The sequence below is a fragment of the Myotis brandtii genome, unplaced genomic scaffold (assembly GCF_000412655.1).
Source record: "Myotis brandtii unplaced genomic scaffold, ASM41265v1 scaffold46, whole genome shotgun sequence".
Taxonomy (NCBI): Eukaryota; Metazoa; Chordata; class Mammalia; order Chiroptera; family Vespertilionidae; genus Myotis; species Myotis brandtii.
The window spans coordinates 4,899,764-4,918,389 of NW_005367587.1; the positions used below are offsets into that span (position 1 = coordinate 4,899,764).

The following is an 18,626-nucleotide window of genomic DNA, read 5'->3' on the forward strand; positions in this document are numbered from 1 at the left end:
AGGGCACCGTGAGTAAAATAACTTCACTCTGCAGGGAAGGCAGCTGGGCTCTCAGTGACCCGGCTGCTCTCTCAGGAGGGCAGCCAGCAGTCTGGAAGGGGAGGAGAGGAGTTAATTTCCTGTATCCCCCCCCCTCCCCCTTTTTTTGTAATTTAGAGCATTGTGACTGTTCTGTTCCCTTTACTTTCAACTATACAAATTGCTTTCTGGAACCCTTTGGTATTGCCCAGTGCTCAGAACTAAGATTAAACTTCTTCTGGGGCTGTTCTCCCTCCACCCTGATTTCAACCTCAGATTTCCTCACAGAAAGACCAAGGAAAATCCAAGAACCCTGGGAGAACCGGTATGTCCTGATTAAAGCTCAGACAGACACCTTGGTGGACCCCCAGTTTCCTCATGGAGTCAGAAGAGTAAAAGAAAATGTCAGGAAACTGCTCATGTTCTGAATAATCAGTCCTTAGCCTAGCAGAGACCAAGTTTTCTGGTCTCCTTGTCAGAAATCATTTGGTTCTGCCAACTCGGAACAAGGTTTATGAAATAATTTACTTGGGTTTCTTCTCTGCAAACAATTCTGTTTAATGAATGTGTCCGTAAAGAAGTCAACACATTTGCTTTATCTATGCAATGTCATTTTTATTCTTCAATAATTAGTTGATCCACGAGAATCTACAGGTCCTAAATATACAGGGTGGGGCAAAAGTGGGCTCACAGTTGTTTGTATGGAAAATAATACAATAATGAATAAATACTAATACAAGAATAAACTCTTGTGTTGTGTGTACTCACAACTATGAACCCACTTTTGTCTCACCACCACTGAGCACATGAGAGGTGGCTAGCACAACTAAAGACCTGAATTCTTATTTCTTGAAATCCTTTGAATTTTAATAGCTACTTGTTGCTGCTAGGTACCATTCTGGTCAGAGCAGGTTTAGAGTTTTAAAGAAGAAAAAGGAAGGGTGCTGTGACCTGTGGATGTCCTGGCCCTGGAACAAGCTCCTCTTTTCATCATTCCCAGGGACTCATCCCACCCTAAATGGAAGTAGACCAACAATTGAGAGAAAACCTCCACACCCGTTTTTATTCTCACCTCTAAGTCATACCACTGTCTCCTCTCGTTCGGGTTTCAGACTCCGGGCTAAGGCAACAGCGCATTGTGTTTCTCGCTTCTTCCTTTCCTACCTCTCCTTTTGTTTTCTTTTGTTAATCCAAATTTCTCTCGCATGAAATAGAGTTTGAGGTTTGAGGTGTGGTCGGTATTATTTGGTCCAATAAACTTAGGTGAGGACGAGAGGTAATGAGTTGGGAAAAAAATGATCTCACTCTTGGTGGGCGAGTCTCACTCACTCTTTGAAAATGGATTTGTGTAGTGAGTAATCAATGGTTTTTAGACCTGTTCGATGTGTCTGGAAACATCAACGCTACAGATATGAATAACATAACAACTGAATGAAGTCACAAGAAGAAAAAAAAGAAATAAAACTGCAGCCCATGGGAAAAAAACCTCTACTCTTCAGAGCAAAAGAACTCCCCGGATGTTGAGTAATTCAAATAGAGCATCTTGGTGCCAGGCCACCGGGCAGTTTCCTACAGGGTTGGCTTCACCAGGAACTGCTCCTTCTGTGGAAAACATTTTGAGGTGAGCTGCATACGTTCACTAGGGGGCAATGTCATTTCTGAAGTGGACAGCTGCTACTATGCCCTCTGTCCTCTACCAGTCCCACCTTTAAAAATTCACCCCATCCCTGCCGGGCCGGTGTGGCTCAGGAGTTGAGTGTTGACCCATGAACCAGGAGGTCACAGTTTGATTCCTGGATGGGGCACATGCTCGGGTTGAGGGCTCAGTCCCCAATTCGGGGAGTGCAGAGGGCAGCCAATCAGTGATTCTCTCTCATTCTCTCTCTCTCTCTCTCTCTCTCTCTCTCTCTCTCTCTCTCTCCTCCACCTCCTCCTCCTTCTCCCTTCCTCTCTGAAATTAATAAAAATATATTTTTAAAAAATAATTAAAAAGATAAAAATTCACACCACCCCATCTGCATCCTTTCTAGCCCTGCCAGGTTAAAAAAAAAAAAAAAAGAAAGAAAAAGAAAATCAAATACATATGTGGGAAGTGCTGCTTTAAAATAACAGGCAAGTTTCGGTAAAGCCCATGTGTGAAATAACTCATATGTACTGGGGGCTAAAGGGAAGGAAGACACATCATATTACCAGGAGTCAGTCTCTTTCCACAGAGATAGCCCCAAGCTCCAAGTCATGAGTTACAAGGTGTGTCTTTTTAGGTTCTACCCTCTCCTTGGGTCTCTTCCGTCTCATGGCATCTTCTCTCTCCCTTTGGAAACATGAGGAAGGGATCTGATAACAGCATTCACAATAAGGCACTGACATTGATGACTGGTGAGACCCAGTGTGCCCCTGTTATGTGTCCTGTTTGCATTCTAATCGGGAGCAGCAAAGGAGTGATTCTGTAGTTGTGGGATTTCAGAAATTAGGGTGAAGAGTGAGGATTCTTTGAAAGGAGGGCAAGGGTAGAAGGCTCTCTCCAGCTTTGTAATGTGGCTCCCCTTGTGGCTTAACTTGTTTGTAAGGGAAAAGGGCAAGCTCAAGGCGAGGGCACTGGGAGTTACTCTTAATTTTAAAGAAACATAAAAATAAGTTATCTATCCATACTTTTAAAAGGGTAATGATTAGCAACAAATCCAGTATAAGCCTGGCTTTAGAGACTCTGCAATGACGCTTCTATGCTCTTGAGCAAGTCACTGCCTCTCTCGGTACCTTAGTTTCCTCATCTGCACAATAAGGAGGCTGACTACCAAGCCTCTAAATTTGCAGTCAGAGCCAATATTCTTTCATGATATGAATGGGCATGTGGCCAGTCAATGCCCGAGGGCAAATGACACGTTAATTTCTTCCTAATCACGTGCCTTCTGAATAAGACAAAAACTACCAAGAGTTAGTCATTGGCTTCCAGGTGAGTCACTCATCAATTAATTTGAAAGGTTATAATTTTGTTTCTTTAGTGCAATTATTTGTCAAATTGACTTTTTTTGTGTACAGTAATTTATTCCTTTGTGGGTTCAGAATAACTGATTAAACAAACTTTGGTAAAGAAAAGAGTTAAAGTATCAGGTTAGATTGCCGTGGCGGAGACTAGCAGAGGAGAAAAGCCACACTCACATATCCGCCAAACAGGACATGTCTGGAGAGCTGTTAGAGGCTGCAAAGAGAGGAAGGTGTGGAAGAAAGGATAACTTAGGGCAAGGGTACTTGGGGAAAGAAGAGGTTTTTCAACTGATCTTCAGACAATGGCAAAGAGTTCCATAGGCAGAAATAAGAGAAGGGATCATCCCAAAGGGAGAGACAACCTAAACACAACCTGGACGCAGGATCAGGGCGCTCAGGGCAGCAGAAGACAAGCAGCAGGCCCTTTGAAGTCTGACTGGTACTGTCTTGAATACAAGCTAAGGAGCATGAGCTTTATCGCTTAGGTTGGCCAACCTCTCTCCCAGGAGAATGAAATGGTTGGGTCTGGACAAATAAATTAGATGCAGGCAAAGGGAAGGCATTGTTATATCTCCAAGAATTGAAAAGTCAAGACGTTTTCTAATTCAGGAGAAATCTGGATTTGAAGAGATTGGTCCGCAAGAGAGAATGGGTTGGTAAGAGGAGCCACCTGGCGACAGGAAGTAAGAAGGGTCCTGTGGCAGAGCTGTGGGTACAATGGGAGCTCTCCAGGGCTCTCCTTTGAATGAAGGGGCTAAGGGAGCCTTTCTGGGTGTTTAAGCAGGGAGTGATATGAAATCAGAGCTGTGTTTTAGGAGAGTGGCTCTCAAGACTGATTCTCTGGCACTTAGAGGGCAGGTTCGATTTTTTTGAACACCACAAAGTGTTGATAAATTAAGTTAAAAATAATTAAGTAGATCATTTTGGCCTAAATTCATACTTATAAACTAGGTGCTAGCTAGACAGGTGGTAACAAGCACCCAGATTTAAGAAAAATTTCTGTGAGAAAAATGCTTAAAATGACAAATTTTGATCATTAATTTTTCTCCAAATTATGAAATGACTGCAATTACTTGTTTGGGGCTCAAAACATGTTGGCCCAGTAGGTGCAACATCTGTGCTCTGTAGGGTCATTTGAGAACCTCTGCTTCAGAAGTTCACCCTGGACGCACTGTGTGGAATGGAAACAGAAACTGTTGAATTCATCGGAGCCAGAGTTAGGAGCTGTCAGTAGGAATTGGAAGGAAAGGGTAAAACTGTCTCAGGAAACATCAGAGGATGATCATGTTTGCTTCTATCAAAAATAGAAGTCAACCCAAATTGGGGGGTGTATTATTCAAGGTTCTTCACAGAAACAGAACAAATAGAAACAGAACAAATAGGATATGTATGTATCCTATTCTGTTTCTATGAAGAACTGACAAAGAGACAGACAGAGACAGAGAGAGAGATTTATTTTAAGGAATTGGCTCATGTGATCATGGGGCTGGCAAGTCAGAAATCTGCATCCCAGCAGACTGAAAAGTCAGGTAAGAAGTTAATGTTGCCGCCTTGAGTCTGAAATCTGCAGACTGGAAACTCACACAGGGTTTCTATGCTGCCATCTTGAGGAAGAATTGCCTCTTCTACAGGAAACCTCAGTCTCTGCTCTTAAGCCCTTTGACTGATGGGCTGAGGCTCACCATGTAATGGAGGATAATCTGCTTTACTCAAAGTCTGACTTAAATGTTAAGCCTATCTTAAAAAATATCTTCACACAGATACTTAGACTGGTATGTGACCAAACAACTAGTTAAGTTGACAAATAAAATTGACCCTGACATAGTGTTCATTTCGATACTTCCTTGTCAGGCAGGCAGAGACAAAACTTAAGAAATCATTAACCTCTTAAGGCACTATGACTACAGGCCCAGAGGACACCAGTTTATGTTCTATATGTACCCCATTTGTCCATCCCTTCTGTCCTCTCTCCTCCGAGAAGGTCAATAAATTCAGAAATTTTAATAGCCACTGATGTGAAACTTTATGAGTTTTTCTCTCTCTCTCTCTCTTTTTTTTTTTTTTTTTACCTATATAAGTTCATTAGTCTGGCCTAGGCACAAAAATATATTAGCTGTCAAAGAACTCTAAGAGGTTAGCCTGACCTGATTGTTTTCTTTCATAGAAATCGCGTTGCCTTTCCTCTGAGGGTATCAGCGCTACAGCCCTTCCTGGAGGCCTTTCCAGCCTCTCTGCTATGGGAGTAAATTCACTTGCCCCACTTCTCCAGGATCCTTTCCTAGGACCTTTCCCCTCGATGGGGGTCTTTGACGCAGAGACTATGTAATATCAATTTACACATATCAACCAGGGTTTTCCAGCTTCACTTTTTTTTTTTATGTTAAAATGGGAAACCAGAAGGAAGGCAAAGGAGGGGCAACTTCCCTCTGAGCTCAGTAACTTCCCTCCATGTTTCCTCTCTGTTGATTCTAGAATAGTGGTTTCCAGGCACTCTGGGGCTAGCCACGTGGTTAGGAAGTTTAGGGCTGATTAGGGGAAGCTCTGTGAGGCCCAGACTCCCTACTCTCGTTTCAGCCAGATTTTTACCTATTTGTATATATTAGAGTTACGTTTTGAAATCATATTCCTTTTGGAAATATGGCTCTGTCTTAAAACAAAATTAAACCACTAGTTTTCGGTGCCTTCACCATGCAATAGTCTATTAGCTCTGGTCTGTCTGCTTCAAGTAACTGAGGCAAAAGTAAAGAAAGTTAATATTGCACGGGTAATATTGTGTTAGAATTTTACATATAGTCTCATTTAATTTTCATGGTAACCCTTCTAGTTAAGTATTACAATGTCCATTTAGAAATAAAGTTCAACAAATTGAGTAACTACCTGAGGTCACAAAACGGTTAAGGGGTGGAGTTAAGATTCAAACTCCGGTCTACCCAAAGCCCATGTCCTTCCCACCTCACCATACTCTAGCCTAACGGTTAAGGGGTGGAGTTGAGATTCAAACTCCGGTCTGCCCAAAGCCCATGTCCTTCCCACCTCACCATACTCTAGCCAGCTCGGCAATAAAGGTCTAGGCAAAGTTTGCACGCATATATTCATTCACCCATTCAAATACACATTTTTAAAAATTTACTTTATCTGCCCTTTAATTTAACAAAATAATTTACCAAGTGCCTACTATGTTGCAAGCACTGTGCCACCTTGGACCTAGAAAGGCAAATAAAACAGGGTCCCAGTGCCTTCTCCTGCTTTGGAGACTCTTGCAGTGAAACGCAGGACAAGCCCTTCCTAGGTTGATACCAAAGGAAGGAAGGGACAAGGGCAGCAGAACAGGGTCCTCCCTGAGGAGTGTCTGTGTCAGGGAGAAAACAGCCCCGGTCCAGAGGAGGCAGAACCTCAAAGCTCATCTCTGATCAGCTGGCCAAAGCCAGAAGGATGAGGCTGGGTGGCGGGTGTTACCCGCTCAGGAATGCTGATGGAATGCACAGAGGGCCTCTCCCATATGGACAGGACGTGCTGCCTGGTACCTGACTCTGGCCACAACCCACGCACAACTGGGAAGCTTTTTTTTTCTCTCCCAAAGAGATTTTTCCCCCCGATGAACCCTGTGAACCCTCCCATGGAAAATAAAGAGGGGCACCTGGGGAAGGCCTCCAGGCCCCTCCAGCAGAGCAGCGCAGGGCAGGGGGAGAGGGAAGGAGGAAGGTGCTGCATCACCTCAACCTCGGAGCCCTTGGTGGGGGGCCATTTATGCAGAACCTCCCTTCTAGGCCCCAGGGGTCACTGGTGCATAAAGCAAACCCATAACCTAATACCCTGCCCTTCTTAAATATCCCCTGGTTATTATTCATAACTTCTTATGTTTGTAAATAATTTTAGTGTTGCCAACCCCTTCTTCATCTTTCTTCCTAGTGGTCACAATCACCTCAAGTACGTGTGTTTCACTCATTTGATAAATGCAGAAGTAGACCCTGAGGGCATTGCCCAGGGTCACACAGGAAGGACAGGCCAGGCTGGGGTCTGGATCCAGTGTTCTGAGGCCGGGTCCAGGGTGCTCACTATGCGACCACGGCCGTGAGCCTAGCACCACAGCCGTGAGCCAACCACCGGAAGCCTAGACCTGGCTCCCCAACCGCCCTCCCTCTTGACGTCTGTGGCTGTTTGTGTGGGGGGACAAATGTTTTATGTTTCTTAGACACCAACCACATCTAAACACAGGTGGCCAAGGAGAGGCCATGAAATGTGGACTCTCACATTGACCTCTACATTTGTACCTTTTACATCCAAGGATTTCAGTCCCGGGGAGGTGGGGGGAGGGAGGTGGTGATATACATCTAGACAGGTTTCCTGGAAAAACAAACATGTGGGTTTGGGGGAAATGTGCAAATATTAGTGCAGTGTCAGGGGCTGAGGAGACAAGATCCTGGGGAAGCGATTGAAGAGAGGCCTGGTTGGTGGTTCTGCCCTTTGCAGAGGCTGGATCGCCTGAGCAGGGAAATGTGTCTGCTCTCTCTGTTCCAGGAAGTGACCAGGTGTTTCTTTTTTTCCTGAAAGTACTTGCTGTGGGACAGGACTTTATAAGCTGCAACTTGTTAAGGAAATGATCCGGAGCTGGCAGACCTGGGTTTGAATCGCAGCTTTTGCATTTTCTAGCAATGTGGCTGAGCAAAGGGATCTCTTCAAGCCTCCTTTTCTTCATCTGCAAAATGACAACAAGGCAGGTTCTCCCCTAGACCTTCCAGGAGTAGGGCAGGTCTGCTCACACCTCGATTTTGACCCAGTGAGACTCATTTCACACTTCTGACTCCAGGACCGCAAGAGAATACATTTGGGTGGGTTGGTTGTTTTTTCTTTCTTCTCTCTCTCTCTCTCTCTCTCTCTCTCTTTCTCTCTCTCTCTCTCTCTTCCTCTTTTTTCTTTTAATTAAACTTATTGGGGTGACATTGGTTAATAAGATCATATAGTTTCAAGTGTACATTTCTATGATACATGATCTATATATTGATTGCATTGTGTGCCCACCACCCAAAGTCAAATCCTCTTCCTTCACCATATTTTTGGTCCCCTTTACTACCTCCCCCCCGCCCCCCGCCCTTCCCTCTGGTAACCACCATACTGTTGTCGTGTCTATGAGTTTCAGTTTTATATCCCACATCTGAGTGAAATCATATGGTTCTTAGCTTTTTCTGTCTGACCTATTTCATTTAGCATAATATTCTCAAGGTCCGTCCGTGCTGGTGCAAATGACAGTATTTCACCTTTCATTGTGGCTGAGTAATATTCCGTTGTAAGCCACTAAGTTCATGGTAATTTGTTACAGCAGCAATAGGAACCTAATACAGATTTTGATAAAAATACCAGCTCTCAGGTCTGTTGAGAGGATGATCATAAGTGCTGAGCATGTGGTTGTTAAATGACAGCTTTCAGCATCATTTTGTTACTTTAAAAAGCAAGAGTGACTTTCTAAGTTATTATGTGCCGCTGATGCCAAGGTCCGGAAGGAGAAGAGGATGCATAGCAGAAAAGGAGAAAAATCTAGTGATCTGCAACTTCAGAATATCTTGTGCATCGACCCACTCCTGCCTTACAGACATCAACCCACAGCCATGCCTCCTGGCATTTCCTACCACATGCTTGTCTGGATTTTCTCAACTCACTCTTCTTTTCACTCAAACCAAGCTCCTATCTATCTCTTTCCTTCTCTTCTCCCTCTCTTGTCAGCATTTTTCCACTCTGAGTCTGACTTACAATCTCCTAGAGTATCCAGTTGTCTCTCCCCTTTTACAACTGTGTGGCAGAATCGCCTTTGAGAAAGTATGGGTGTTACAGGACATAATTGGCTCATGGGGGCCAAATCCTTTTTCAGGGTCCCTCCAGCTCCTCTCTGGAACCATAAAGTCCCTCTCTGACCTTCTTCCTTTTCTCCACGGCCCTTTTCCCCCTTTATTCCCTGTGTGCGGTCATGTTTGCATTGAATCGTGTTGCTTAAAATCACACTTTGTTGAAAGAACAAATTGTGCATTTTCTGTTCTTTAGGCCCAACTAATCACCACAAATGGGCTGCACCTGGCAAATGGGTGCCTACTCAGCAGTGGTTGATAATGGTGCTGAATTTGGCCTCTCCAGAAACTTGCCCTTTACTCCCTATACGTGTGTTGCCTGAACTTCTACCTTTCAGTCTATTTACTTATGTCTCAAGTTCAGATGGTAACCCAACTGGTCTGTGCATACCAGCGGTGAGCTTTACGATGTGGCCCACCCGGCTCCATGAGTAAGGCTCCCCTCGGTGCAGTTTGTGCATTAACTCCTTCCGGGCCCTCGGGCTCCCTCCGTCTGGTGTGTAACAATCTCGGGAAAGCTTGAGTGGCATTGTAAGCATGCAATGACATTTCCAAGCAGAAATAAATGAATGGCATTTCTAAGCAGAAACTACACCAAGGGGTCTTGTAACAAGGGCCAGATTCTTCTATTTACTCAGCAAACATTGAGGGAGGGCCCACTATGTGCCCAATTCTGAGCCAACAACACATAAATGTTAAGTCTTCAGCTCTCACAGCTACTCAGGTGAACGGGAAAGGGGAGGTATTTGGAGATGTTTAAGATTACTTGGAAGGTTGTTAGTACTTACAATGGAGTATAACAATGAAGTTCAAATTTAGCAAGGGCTGAGTCTTTGTCTCCCACTGATCTCCATACAAACTGAGACTTCAGCCAAACTGACTAGATTGCAATCTCACCGGCTCCTGGCTCTTCTGGGCTCTAGTGCCCGACCCTCCCTTTACCTGGAATGTCACCCATCCACCCCTAGTCTGCTTATCAAAAACCATACATATTCTGCAAGGCTTACATCTCCCCTCCTCGGGACCTCTACTTAGGGTCTTCCTAGCGGTATTACAACTCTTTAGACCAGCGGTTCTCAACCTGTGGGTCGCAACCCAAGCTGTATTATAACTCCTTAGACACATACCTCAGCTTCCCTACTAGAGCATAAAATCCTAGACTAAAACTATCTCCCTGACATTTTATTTCTATGTATACCTCAACACACAGCTTGTATCATTTAATACAATTTTATTTCAAGCATGAATGCATGAAGTGATTGGTTAATTAATTTAATGACTAAAACATTGAAAGATGTGGATAGCTCTTCTCAAGGTGATTCCAGGGCAAGAGCCAAACGCTTACCCTTGTGTTCCTTCCAGGGAGTCCTAGGGGCGGGAGAAGCCCACTCATCTTCAGGGCCATACAAAGCACCAAGCCTGAGCTCTGGAGTCACACAGACCAAAACCTCCAGCCTAGCTCTTGCACGGACTGGTTGTGTAATGCCAGGAACTCAGTTTACCTGAATTAAAGCTTTAGTGTTCTCATCTGCAACATGAGCCTCTTCACCTTTTTCCTGTTTCTACCTAAATGGGTTATGAGACTTAGATGACTGTGTATACAGTACCCAGTGGAGTGGCATGTAGAAGGAACTAAATGTGCTAGTCCCTCTTCTCTCCCACTCCTCTAAGGTAACAATGTACTTTTTTACTTGCCAATTACTGTTTTACGAATTTATTTTTTTAATTATAGTTGACATACAGTATTATGTTAGTGTCAGGTGTACCGCATAGTGATTCAACCTTTATCTACTTTACAAAGTGATCACCACAATAAGTCCAGTAACCACTCACCGTACACAGTTTTTACAATAGAATCAACTCTATTCCCTATGCTGTACATTACATCCCCATGACTTATTTAATAAGTGGAAATGTACCCTTCTTAATCCCCTTCCTTTTCCACCCTTCTCCCCTCCCCTTTAGCAACCAACAATTTGTTCTCTGATTTCACTTCTATGTGGAATCTAAAAAGCAAATGAACCAACAAAATGAGACAGAAACAAGCTTGTAAATCCAAAGACCAAGTGCCAACTATTTTTGAAGATAACAAAATATTCTGAAAATAATGGTTTTTAACAACTGCCTATAGTCCCTCTGGGAACCAACTGTCAACCCTGGTCAACCTTTTGGGTTTCATCCCAAGGCCCCTCTGTGAGCCTCAGCCCCACCCAGTCATCGCCCCCTCAGGTCTGCCTTTGTTGACTTGTGGGGCCTCAGTTCATCACTCAGAAGTATGCAGTCTGTATATTCCACACCTTACAGAACTCCTGAAAGTACTAATCAGACTTTGGCAAGCTTGATTCTTTTTTCCCTCTTTATAAAATTACAGTGATTACTGAGTTTAGTAACCAAATGTCCTCCATTGCTAAGTGATTTCATGACTTTGGTTTGGATGCTTTGAAATGAGAAGGCAAAACACCATTGTGTGACTTAGTCATGCTGTAGAACTTGCAGTGGTATTTGTCACCTGTGCCTATTAAGTTGTAATATTCTCAACTGTGTCTCCAGATTGGGGGAAATCCTGAAGATGGCCAAAGACGACTCCACCATTCGTTGCTTTCAGGGCCTGCTGATTTTTGGAAATGTGATTTTTGGTGTAAGTAATGAGTATTTTTTCAGGCAATTCTGCTCTTTCTGTAATCATGATTTTAGATCAATTAAAAGTGAAAGTTTTTCCCTGGTTGGTGTGGCTCGGTTGGGCGTCGTCCCGTGCACCAAAAGGGTGCCAATTTGATTCCTGGTCAGGGGCACATGCCTGGAATATGGGCTCAATCCCCAGTGGGGGGCATGCAGGAGGCAGCCTATCAATGTTTTCCTCACATTGGTCTTTATCTATCTCTCTCTCTCTCTCCCTTCCTTTCTCTAAAACTCGGTTTTTAAAAATCTTTAAAAAAGTGAAAGTTTAAAGGAAATTAATGATATAATTACTGGCTCCCTACATCTTTTCTTCAATTTAAGAAATATGTCAGTGAAATATACTAGCTCAGATTTAACTTATAAATAATCGTATATAGCTATGTAATATATCAAAAGAACAGGTTGGAAAAAATAGATATTTCCTTCTTAAGTTTAAAGCAGAGAAATGTAAAAGGGGCCACGTTGATCATGGTCGGCGTCCAAACACTCCCACCACACACCCGCTCTGGTGTTTCTTTCCTATTTCACCTTCATTTGACTTCATAGGACTCTGCTTTTAAGGCTGTTGGGGGCAAATGTTTGCGTCTGCTTGTTCTCATCACACAGAGGCCACTGCGGGGTGTGAGAGTAGCTCAGAGGCCAGGCTGTGGGACAGGCTGTGGGACATGCTGTGGTGGGAGAGCAGGTAGGAATCAGGACCCCTGGCTCTTGGCCCAGCCCTGCTTCTGACTCCGTGTGACTCAGAAGGTGGGAAAGATAATCACCAAGGTCCTTTCCAGCTCTAACATTCAGTGGTTCGCTGGCACTGATAGATACGACCAGGACCAGTTACAATATTACAATCCGGGAATTTGGATGATTGTCGTGGAGGTGGGAGATTATTGTCATACAAGAAGACATTGTTTGAGTGGCTCATGCCCCCAAAACTTTATAATGGTCTGAAATTGGGTCTTTTCCCAAATAGCAATGAGAGCAACATGTGGATGGAGGCATGCAACCAATTAGTAGGCTGGAAGGAGCTGTTTGATTTCCTGACAATGAGTTTGAATCAGTTGCTGAAACCTATGCAGGGGATAGAGTCCGTCTTTCTTCTCCCCTACCCCCTACTTCTCCATCGCTTCCCAATGCTGCTCTCCCACCAGCCTGACAGAAGTCCCTCTGCCCCCAGATGTGTGGCATCGCACTGACCGCCGAGTGCATCTTCTTTGTATCCGACCAACACAGCCTCTACCCACTGCTTGAAGCCACCGACAATGATGACATCTATGGGGCAGCCTGGATCGGCATGTTCGTTGGCATCTGCCTCTTCTGCCTGTCCGTGCTAGGCATCGTAGGCATCGTAAAGTCTAGCAGGAAACTTCTTCTGGCGGTAAGACCTTAACTCTCTCTACAGTTGTCTCCTGGACCGATGTTGATGGATTGTTTCTTCTTCCCTGAGCACAGTGCTTTGGTGGGGTAAGGGGAGCAGAGGGTGCCAGGCGGGATGGGAGAGGGAGGGGCAGACTCTCCCTGCAGTGAAGCTTGACCCAGTGGGGGCAAGGATGCCTTCTGCTATCGCAAGTGCAGAAGACTCCAGTACAGGGAACCCAAAGGGGAGACCCCCAGGGGTGACCCTGTTGAATACCCTCCAGACCTGTGCTTCTCCAACTGTTGTCTGCATGTACCCAACTGGTACAGCCAAGAGTTCATAGGCCAAAGGACAGAGTGAGAACTTCATAATTAGATTGTTTTCTCTTCACAATGAGAGATTTAAAATATTACTGTAGCATTAAAGCTTGGTTACAAAATACAAGATTTAAGATTAGCATATAAAATACAAAATATGCATGAATTTTTCAGAGAAAACATGAGCCTTTTCTGACACTTTTTAGCTCAAGGCCGATGATGTTGTGTGTTGTCCTGCGCTTACAGTGTTTCGCATTCCCTCTGCTTCCCAGGGATCCCAGAAGAGCTAATGCACACGGCCTAGGGCAGGGGTGGGCAAACTTTTTGACTCGAGGGCCACAATGGGTTCTTAAACTGGACCGGAGGGCCGGAACAAAAGCATGGATGGAGTGTTTGTGTGAACTAATATAAATTCAAAGTAAACATCATTAAAAAAAAGGGTCTGTAGCATTAGTATTAAAACTTGGTTACAAAATACAAGATTTAAGATTAGCATATAAAATACAAAATATGCATGAATTTTTCAGAGAAAACATGAGCCTTTTCTGACACTTTTTAGCTCAAGGCTGATGATGTTGTGTGTTGTCCTGCACTTACAGTGTTTCGCATTCCCTCTGCTTTCCAGGGAGCCCAGAAGAGCTAATGCACACGACCTAGGGTACAGCCTCAGCTCCCACCTGCCTGTGGAGGCTCTGACTCTGTGCACCTACAGAGGCTCTTTGGCCCCAAGACACCTGTCCTGCCTTTAAAAACTATAACAGAGAAAGTAAATTTGAGATATTTTGCAAAATTCAGCAGATCTAAGAACCCTGGGCACTGGGTCAAGACCTTTACTCTCTGCCCCCAGGCTCAAGACAGTAGTTTCTCACTCTGTGATGGGGTCCACCCCCCACGCCCCATCCTGAAACAACTCTCCTACCCCAAGGCTGCCGGACCTGAGTTCCACGTTTAGGGAACCAGTCCGGCAACTTAGATGCTTGTCGGTTCACTCCTCCTGTGCTCTGACCTTGTCCTGGCACCCAGGGAATGCAGACCTTTTACATTCTCTGGTTCCCTAGTGTGAGTTAGTTCCAGGCAAAAGCCCCCACTTTTGGAGGGTGGGGAAAGGAATGCAGGGAAAGGTAGGGGAGGGACAGCTGTCCCTAGAGACAGGCTTCAGCTGCATCTCAGTCTCACTGTGGGCCAGTCGCGTGTGCCTGACGCGGCCAGGAGAACTGAGCGGGGAGAGAACACTCTTCACCACGCCCCCAAAGAGAAGGAGCAGGACGCCCACCAGGGGCTGACGCAGAAAACATCTGCGCCCCGTGCCTCCTTCCCAGAGAGTCTCGAGGGGTTCCTGAGCTTCTTTCACAGGAGCCAGCCAAGCTCTTGACAAAGAGCCAGACAGCAGCTAATACAGGGAGGAAGCTGCTATGAGGCCTCGAGGTGCTCCTGCTGTTTACCCTCCAGCCAACGCTGTCCTCTGGGCCTAGTGCTCAGGGGAAGAACAGGTTTCCCTGCATTCTCCCACCAACATGACCGAGGTACCCTTCCCAGAAGAACACAAGGTCTGAAAGTGTGTGTGCAGGGCTGAGGAAAGCAGACACAGAACTCTCGCAAGTAGTCATCGTCCCAGATTCAGGTGTTGTTCAGGTATTTTCCAGACCTAAATAGAGGCAGTATGGTGTGAGGGCAACATGTGTGTATGCATGCTGCACACACATAAACACGCACACACACGTGTACACACATCAGTTCATTCTCTTGTATTTGTTTTTCTCAGTTAAAATAGAAATGCAGGAGACTGGACTGAGAAAACTCTGTATTCAGTGAGCATTTGTTCTCTGAGGAAAAGGAAAGAATTGAGCTGATTAGCACCAAGTCTTGCTCCAAGCAGCTGATCAACAAGGGTTTGTTGAATAACTATGTGAACAATTGGATGATTGCCCGGCCAGTGTGGCTCCGTGGTTGAGCATCGACCTATGGTCACAGTTCAATCCTGGTCAGGGCACATGCCCTTTCAGGCTCAATCCCCAGGAGGGGGCGTGCAGGAGGCATCATTGATGGTTCTATCTTTCTCCCCCTCTCCTTTCCTCTCTGAAATCAAGAAAAGTAAAATTTAAAAAAAAAAACTTTAATAAATAAATAATGGGATGATTATATTTATATGACTATACAGGGGTGGACAAAAGTAGGCTTACAGTTGTGAGTACATGAAAAAGAGTTTATCCTTGTATTATTTCTTATTATTGTTGACCTACTTTTGCCCACCTCTATACTGAAAAAACTTAATTATTTGTTTTAAAAAATCTTCCCTTGGAGGTAAATGTAACTCTTTTTTTTTTTTTTTGCTTTCCTTTCAGTATTTCATTCTGATGTTTATCGTCTATGGCTTTGAAGTGGCATCTTGTATCACAGCAGCAACACAACGCGACTTTGTGAGTAAATCCCAACAGCACAGAGCAGAATGATCATGCAGATCATCATTATTATAAGATAATAGTTAACATGTATTAAGCTTACTCCACACCAGGCACTCTAATGTGCATATTAATAATAAATGTATAATTTTACTTAATCCCAATAACCCTATGAAATGGGTATTATCACTATTGAAAATTATAGATGAAAAAAATGAGAACTAACAAGGTAAAGTAACTTGTCCGAGGTTACACAGCTGGTGAGTCGAAGGCAGGAATCCTGAGTCCAGACAGTGTGACTCCCAGGGTCCAAGCTTGTAATCCCATGCTCTTCACCGCTGTGCCATGGCCACTGCTCCCCAATAGGACAATCACCAATCACCACATCTAAAACTTCCTCTCATTTCAGCATCCTGCTTTCTTTTCTTTTCTCCAATCCCTGGCCTGAGCCACCCAGCAATGCCTGTCCACCCTGGTCTCCCAGGGATTTCTTTGAAGATGGGGATTTCTCCCTAATGGGGCCTTCAGCCAAGCCACCCAGAGCAGCCTCATACCCACCCCTACCCCTAGTCAGTGCCTCTGAGCACAATGTTTACTCCAGGAGACAGTGTTCAGTGCCCCCAGCAATGGGCCGAGCAAATCACTTTGCCTCCTTGGGGGTAAGTGTGCCAATGAACTCTCTCTCTCGTATTGCCTCCTCCCTCTGTAGTTCACACCCAACCTCTTCCTGAAGCAGATGCTGGAGAGGTACCAAAACAACAGCCCTCCAACCAACGATGACCAATGGAAAAACAACGGAGTCACCCGAACCTGGGACAGGCTTATGCTCCAGGTAATACCCGTGATCATGGGAAGATGCCACTGTGTGCCCAGAAAAGTCCCCAGTGGGTGTATGTATGGCTGGGAGTGAAGTCAAAGGGTGGGGACAACAGCCTCCAAGGGGATTTCCTTCACAAAGGGACTTGACGTCAGCAAGTGCATCTGATGCTCTTATTTACCAGCAGGGGACGGGTGTATGTATGGCTGGGAGTGAAGTAAAAGGGTGGGGACGACAGCCTCCAAGGGGATTTCCTTCACAAAGGGACTGACGTTGGCAAGTGCATCTGATGCTCTTATTTACCAGCAGGGGACAGGAGGTGTACACATGACTCAGAGGGATCCCTGGATCTATATTTATTTCAAGCCATGATGTTGATTAGCTTGCATGGATAGGGATAATGACATGTTCAAGAAACTTAGATTAATCGCACACTTTGCCTCTTAGAACTCAGGCGTCACTTATATTAAAATGAAAAGTGTTGCCTCCTCTGCCTCACAGTGAACTCCAGTGGCAGTCACTGTCTGTTTGCTTATTCAGTACCTTCTCACAACTCCTATGGACCAGGCCTGCTAAGGACCAAGAGTCATGACTTGACTTGATCACCCAGTTGTCTCTACCTCATATCCAAGTTTACCTCAAATGTTATAAAAATCCAAGTATTTCAGAATATTGCCACCTCTCCATTGCTGTACATATATAAGTTCTTATCCCCTACATAGCCTAACGCTCACACTGCTCCCAAACCCCCACCCCTAACACCACCCCAACACCAACATTTCACAGTCTGTCATCAGTAAGCTCCCTCATGGCCTCCACCCCTTCTTTGAATTCTCTCACCCTCCATTCTATAATTTCTTTCATTTATTTTAATATTCCCACTCCAATAATGTTTTTTACCCTCTTTGGACCTTCAATTCATTGGCCACTTTTTCACTTTATATCATTCTCTTGTTAGCAAGAATTAAGCTCCTCAAATGAAAATGTGAATGTTCACACATTTGAAAATTCCATTTACCAACTTCTTTAAAATCTAGTCTGAAATACACTTGACTCAAACTTAACCATTTTTACCCAAAATGCTCAGGTCAAAATATGGGATAACTATTTTCTTTGGTAAGATATTTTCCATAATCCACTGGCAAAAAGGGACATGCTTTAAAGGTAGTTGATTTACCATCAAGTTTGCTTGAATATATTTATTGTAAAACTTGAGAGATTCCCATAGGTTTCATTTCTTCCCTTGAAGTATTCTAGCAGAATTTACAACATGAAAGGAAAGTGATATGAGTTGTGTTTTATCCTCCATCCTCAATTCTGTCCAGAGTGTAAGGAAGTTAGCTACGTGTTAATAGATCTTTCCTATGTAGGGGCACAGCTGTGTGTCACAGGCTTAGATTATTTTTTCAGTTTATTCTCTCCCATTATAAAAGTAATACATATTTACTGCAGAAAAAATGTTAAAAATATAGAAAAGTAAACAAAAAGAATTAGTCATAATCTCTTCACCACTAGAAATTTTAATTTTCTGATTCTCAATTTTTTCATATGTAATATAAGCCTAGTTATGCCTCTCTCACATTGTTGTATATAGATATTAGTATTGTATTTCTCAAGTATTAGTATTTATTGAGGGTGTACTATGGACCAGGCAGAGTACTAAACATGTTAAGTGTATTAACTAATTTAATTCTCATGACAGCTCTATGAGGTGGGTACTTTATTTATCCCAATTTTACAATGAAGGAAATTGAGGTTTAGAGAGTTTAAATGACCTATCAAATGTTAAAAAAAACCTTTCAGGGCTAGTAAAGTAATAAATATAAAAATATTTTACAAACTCTAAAATGTAAGTTCTTGATACCTTCAGCTCTCATTGAGGCACTTGTAGTAAATGTAAACTATGGTACACTTTTTATCTTTTCATTCTCCATAAAATCTCAGTTGCTGCATTGATGGCCCTAATAAGGACCATGGAAGAGCATTTTGTATCTCTCATCTGCCAACAGGACGGTTGCTGTGGTGTGAACGGCCCATCAGACTGGCAGAAATACACGTCTGCCTTCCGGACGGAGAATAACGATGCCGACTATCCCTGGCCTCGTCAGTGCTGTGTCATGAACAAGCTGAAAGAACCTCTCAACGTGGATGCCTGCAAACTAGGCGTGCCTGGTTATTATCACAGCCAGGTGAGTCCCCGCCGCCTCGCCCCCCTCCCCGCCCCCCCAC

At 44.1% G+C, this 18,626-nt stretch overlaps 1 protein-coding gene across 3 annotated transcripts in view; it reads left to right on the plus strand.

Moving 5' to 3' along the window:
• UPK1B (uroplakin 1B) overlaps positions 1-18,626 on the plus strand; it is a 32,291-nt gene that overhangs the window by 3,392 nt on the left and 10,273 nt on the right. For 2 of the 3 annotated variants that reach the window (XM_005875325.2, XM_005875324.2), the window contains exons 2-6: positions 11,388-11,475; positions 12,685-12,885; positions 15,524-15,598; positions 16,290-16,412; positions 18,407-18,586. In XM_005875325.2, coding sequence (XP_005875387.1) covers positions 11,407-11,475; positions 12,685-12,885; positions 15,524-15,598; positions 16,290-16,412; positions 18,407-18,586 — 648 coding nt within the window. In that variant the 5' untranslated portion in view covers positions 11,388-11,406. Of the gene's footprint in view, positions 1-1,583; positions 1,640-11,387; positions 11,476-12,684; positions 12,886-15,523; positions 15,599-16,289; positions 16,413-18,406; positions 18,587-18,626 lie in introns of those variants that run through there. The other variant, XM_005875326.2, reaches the window with a different exon arrangement.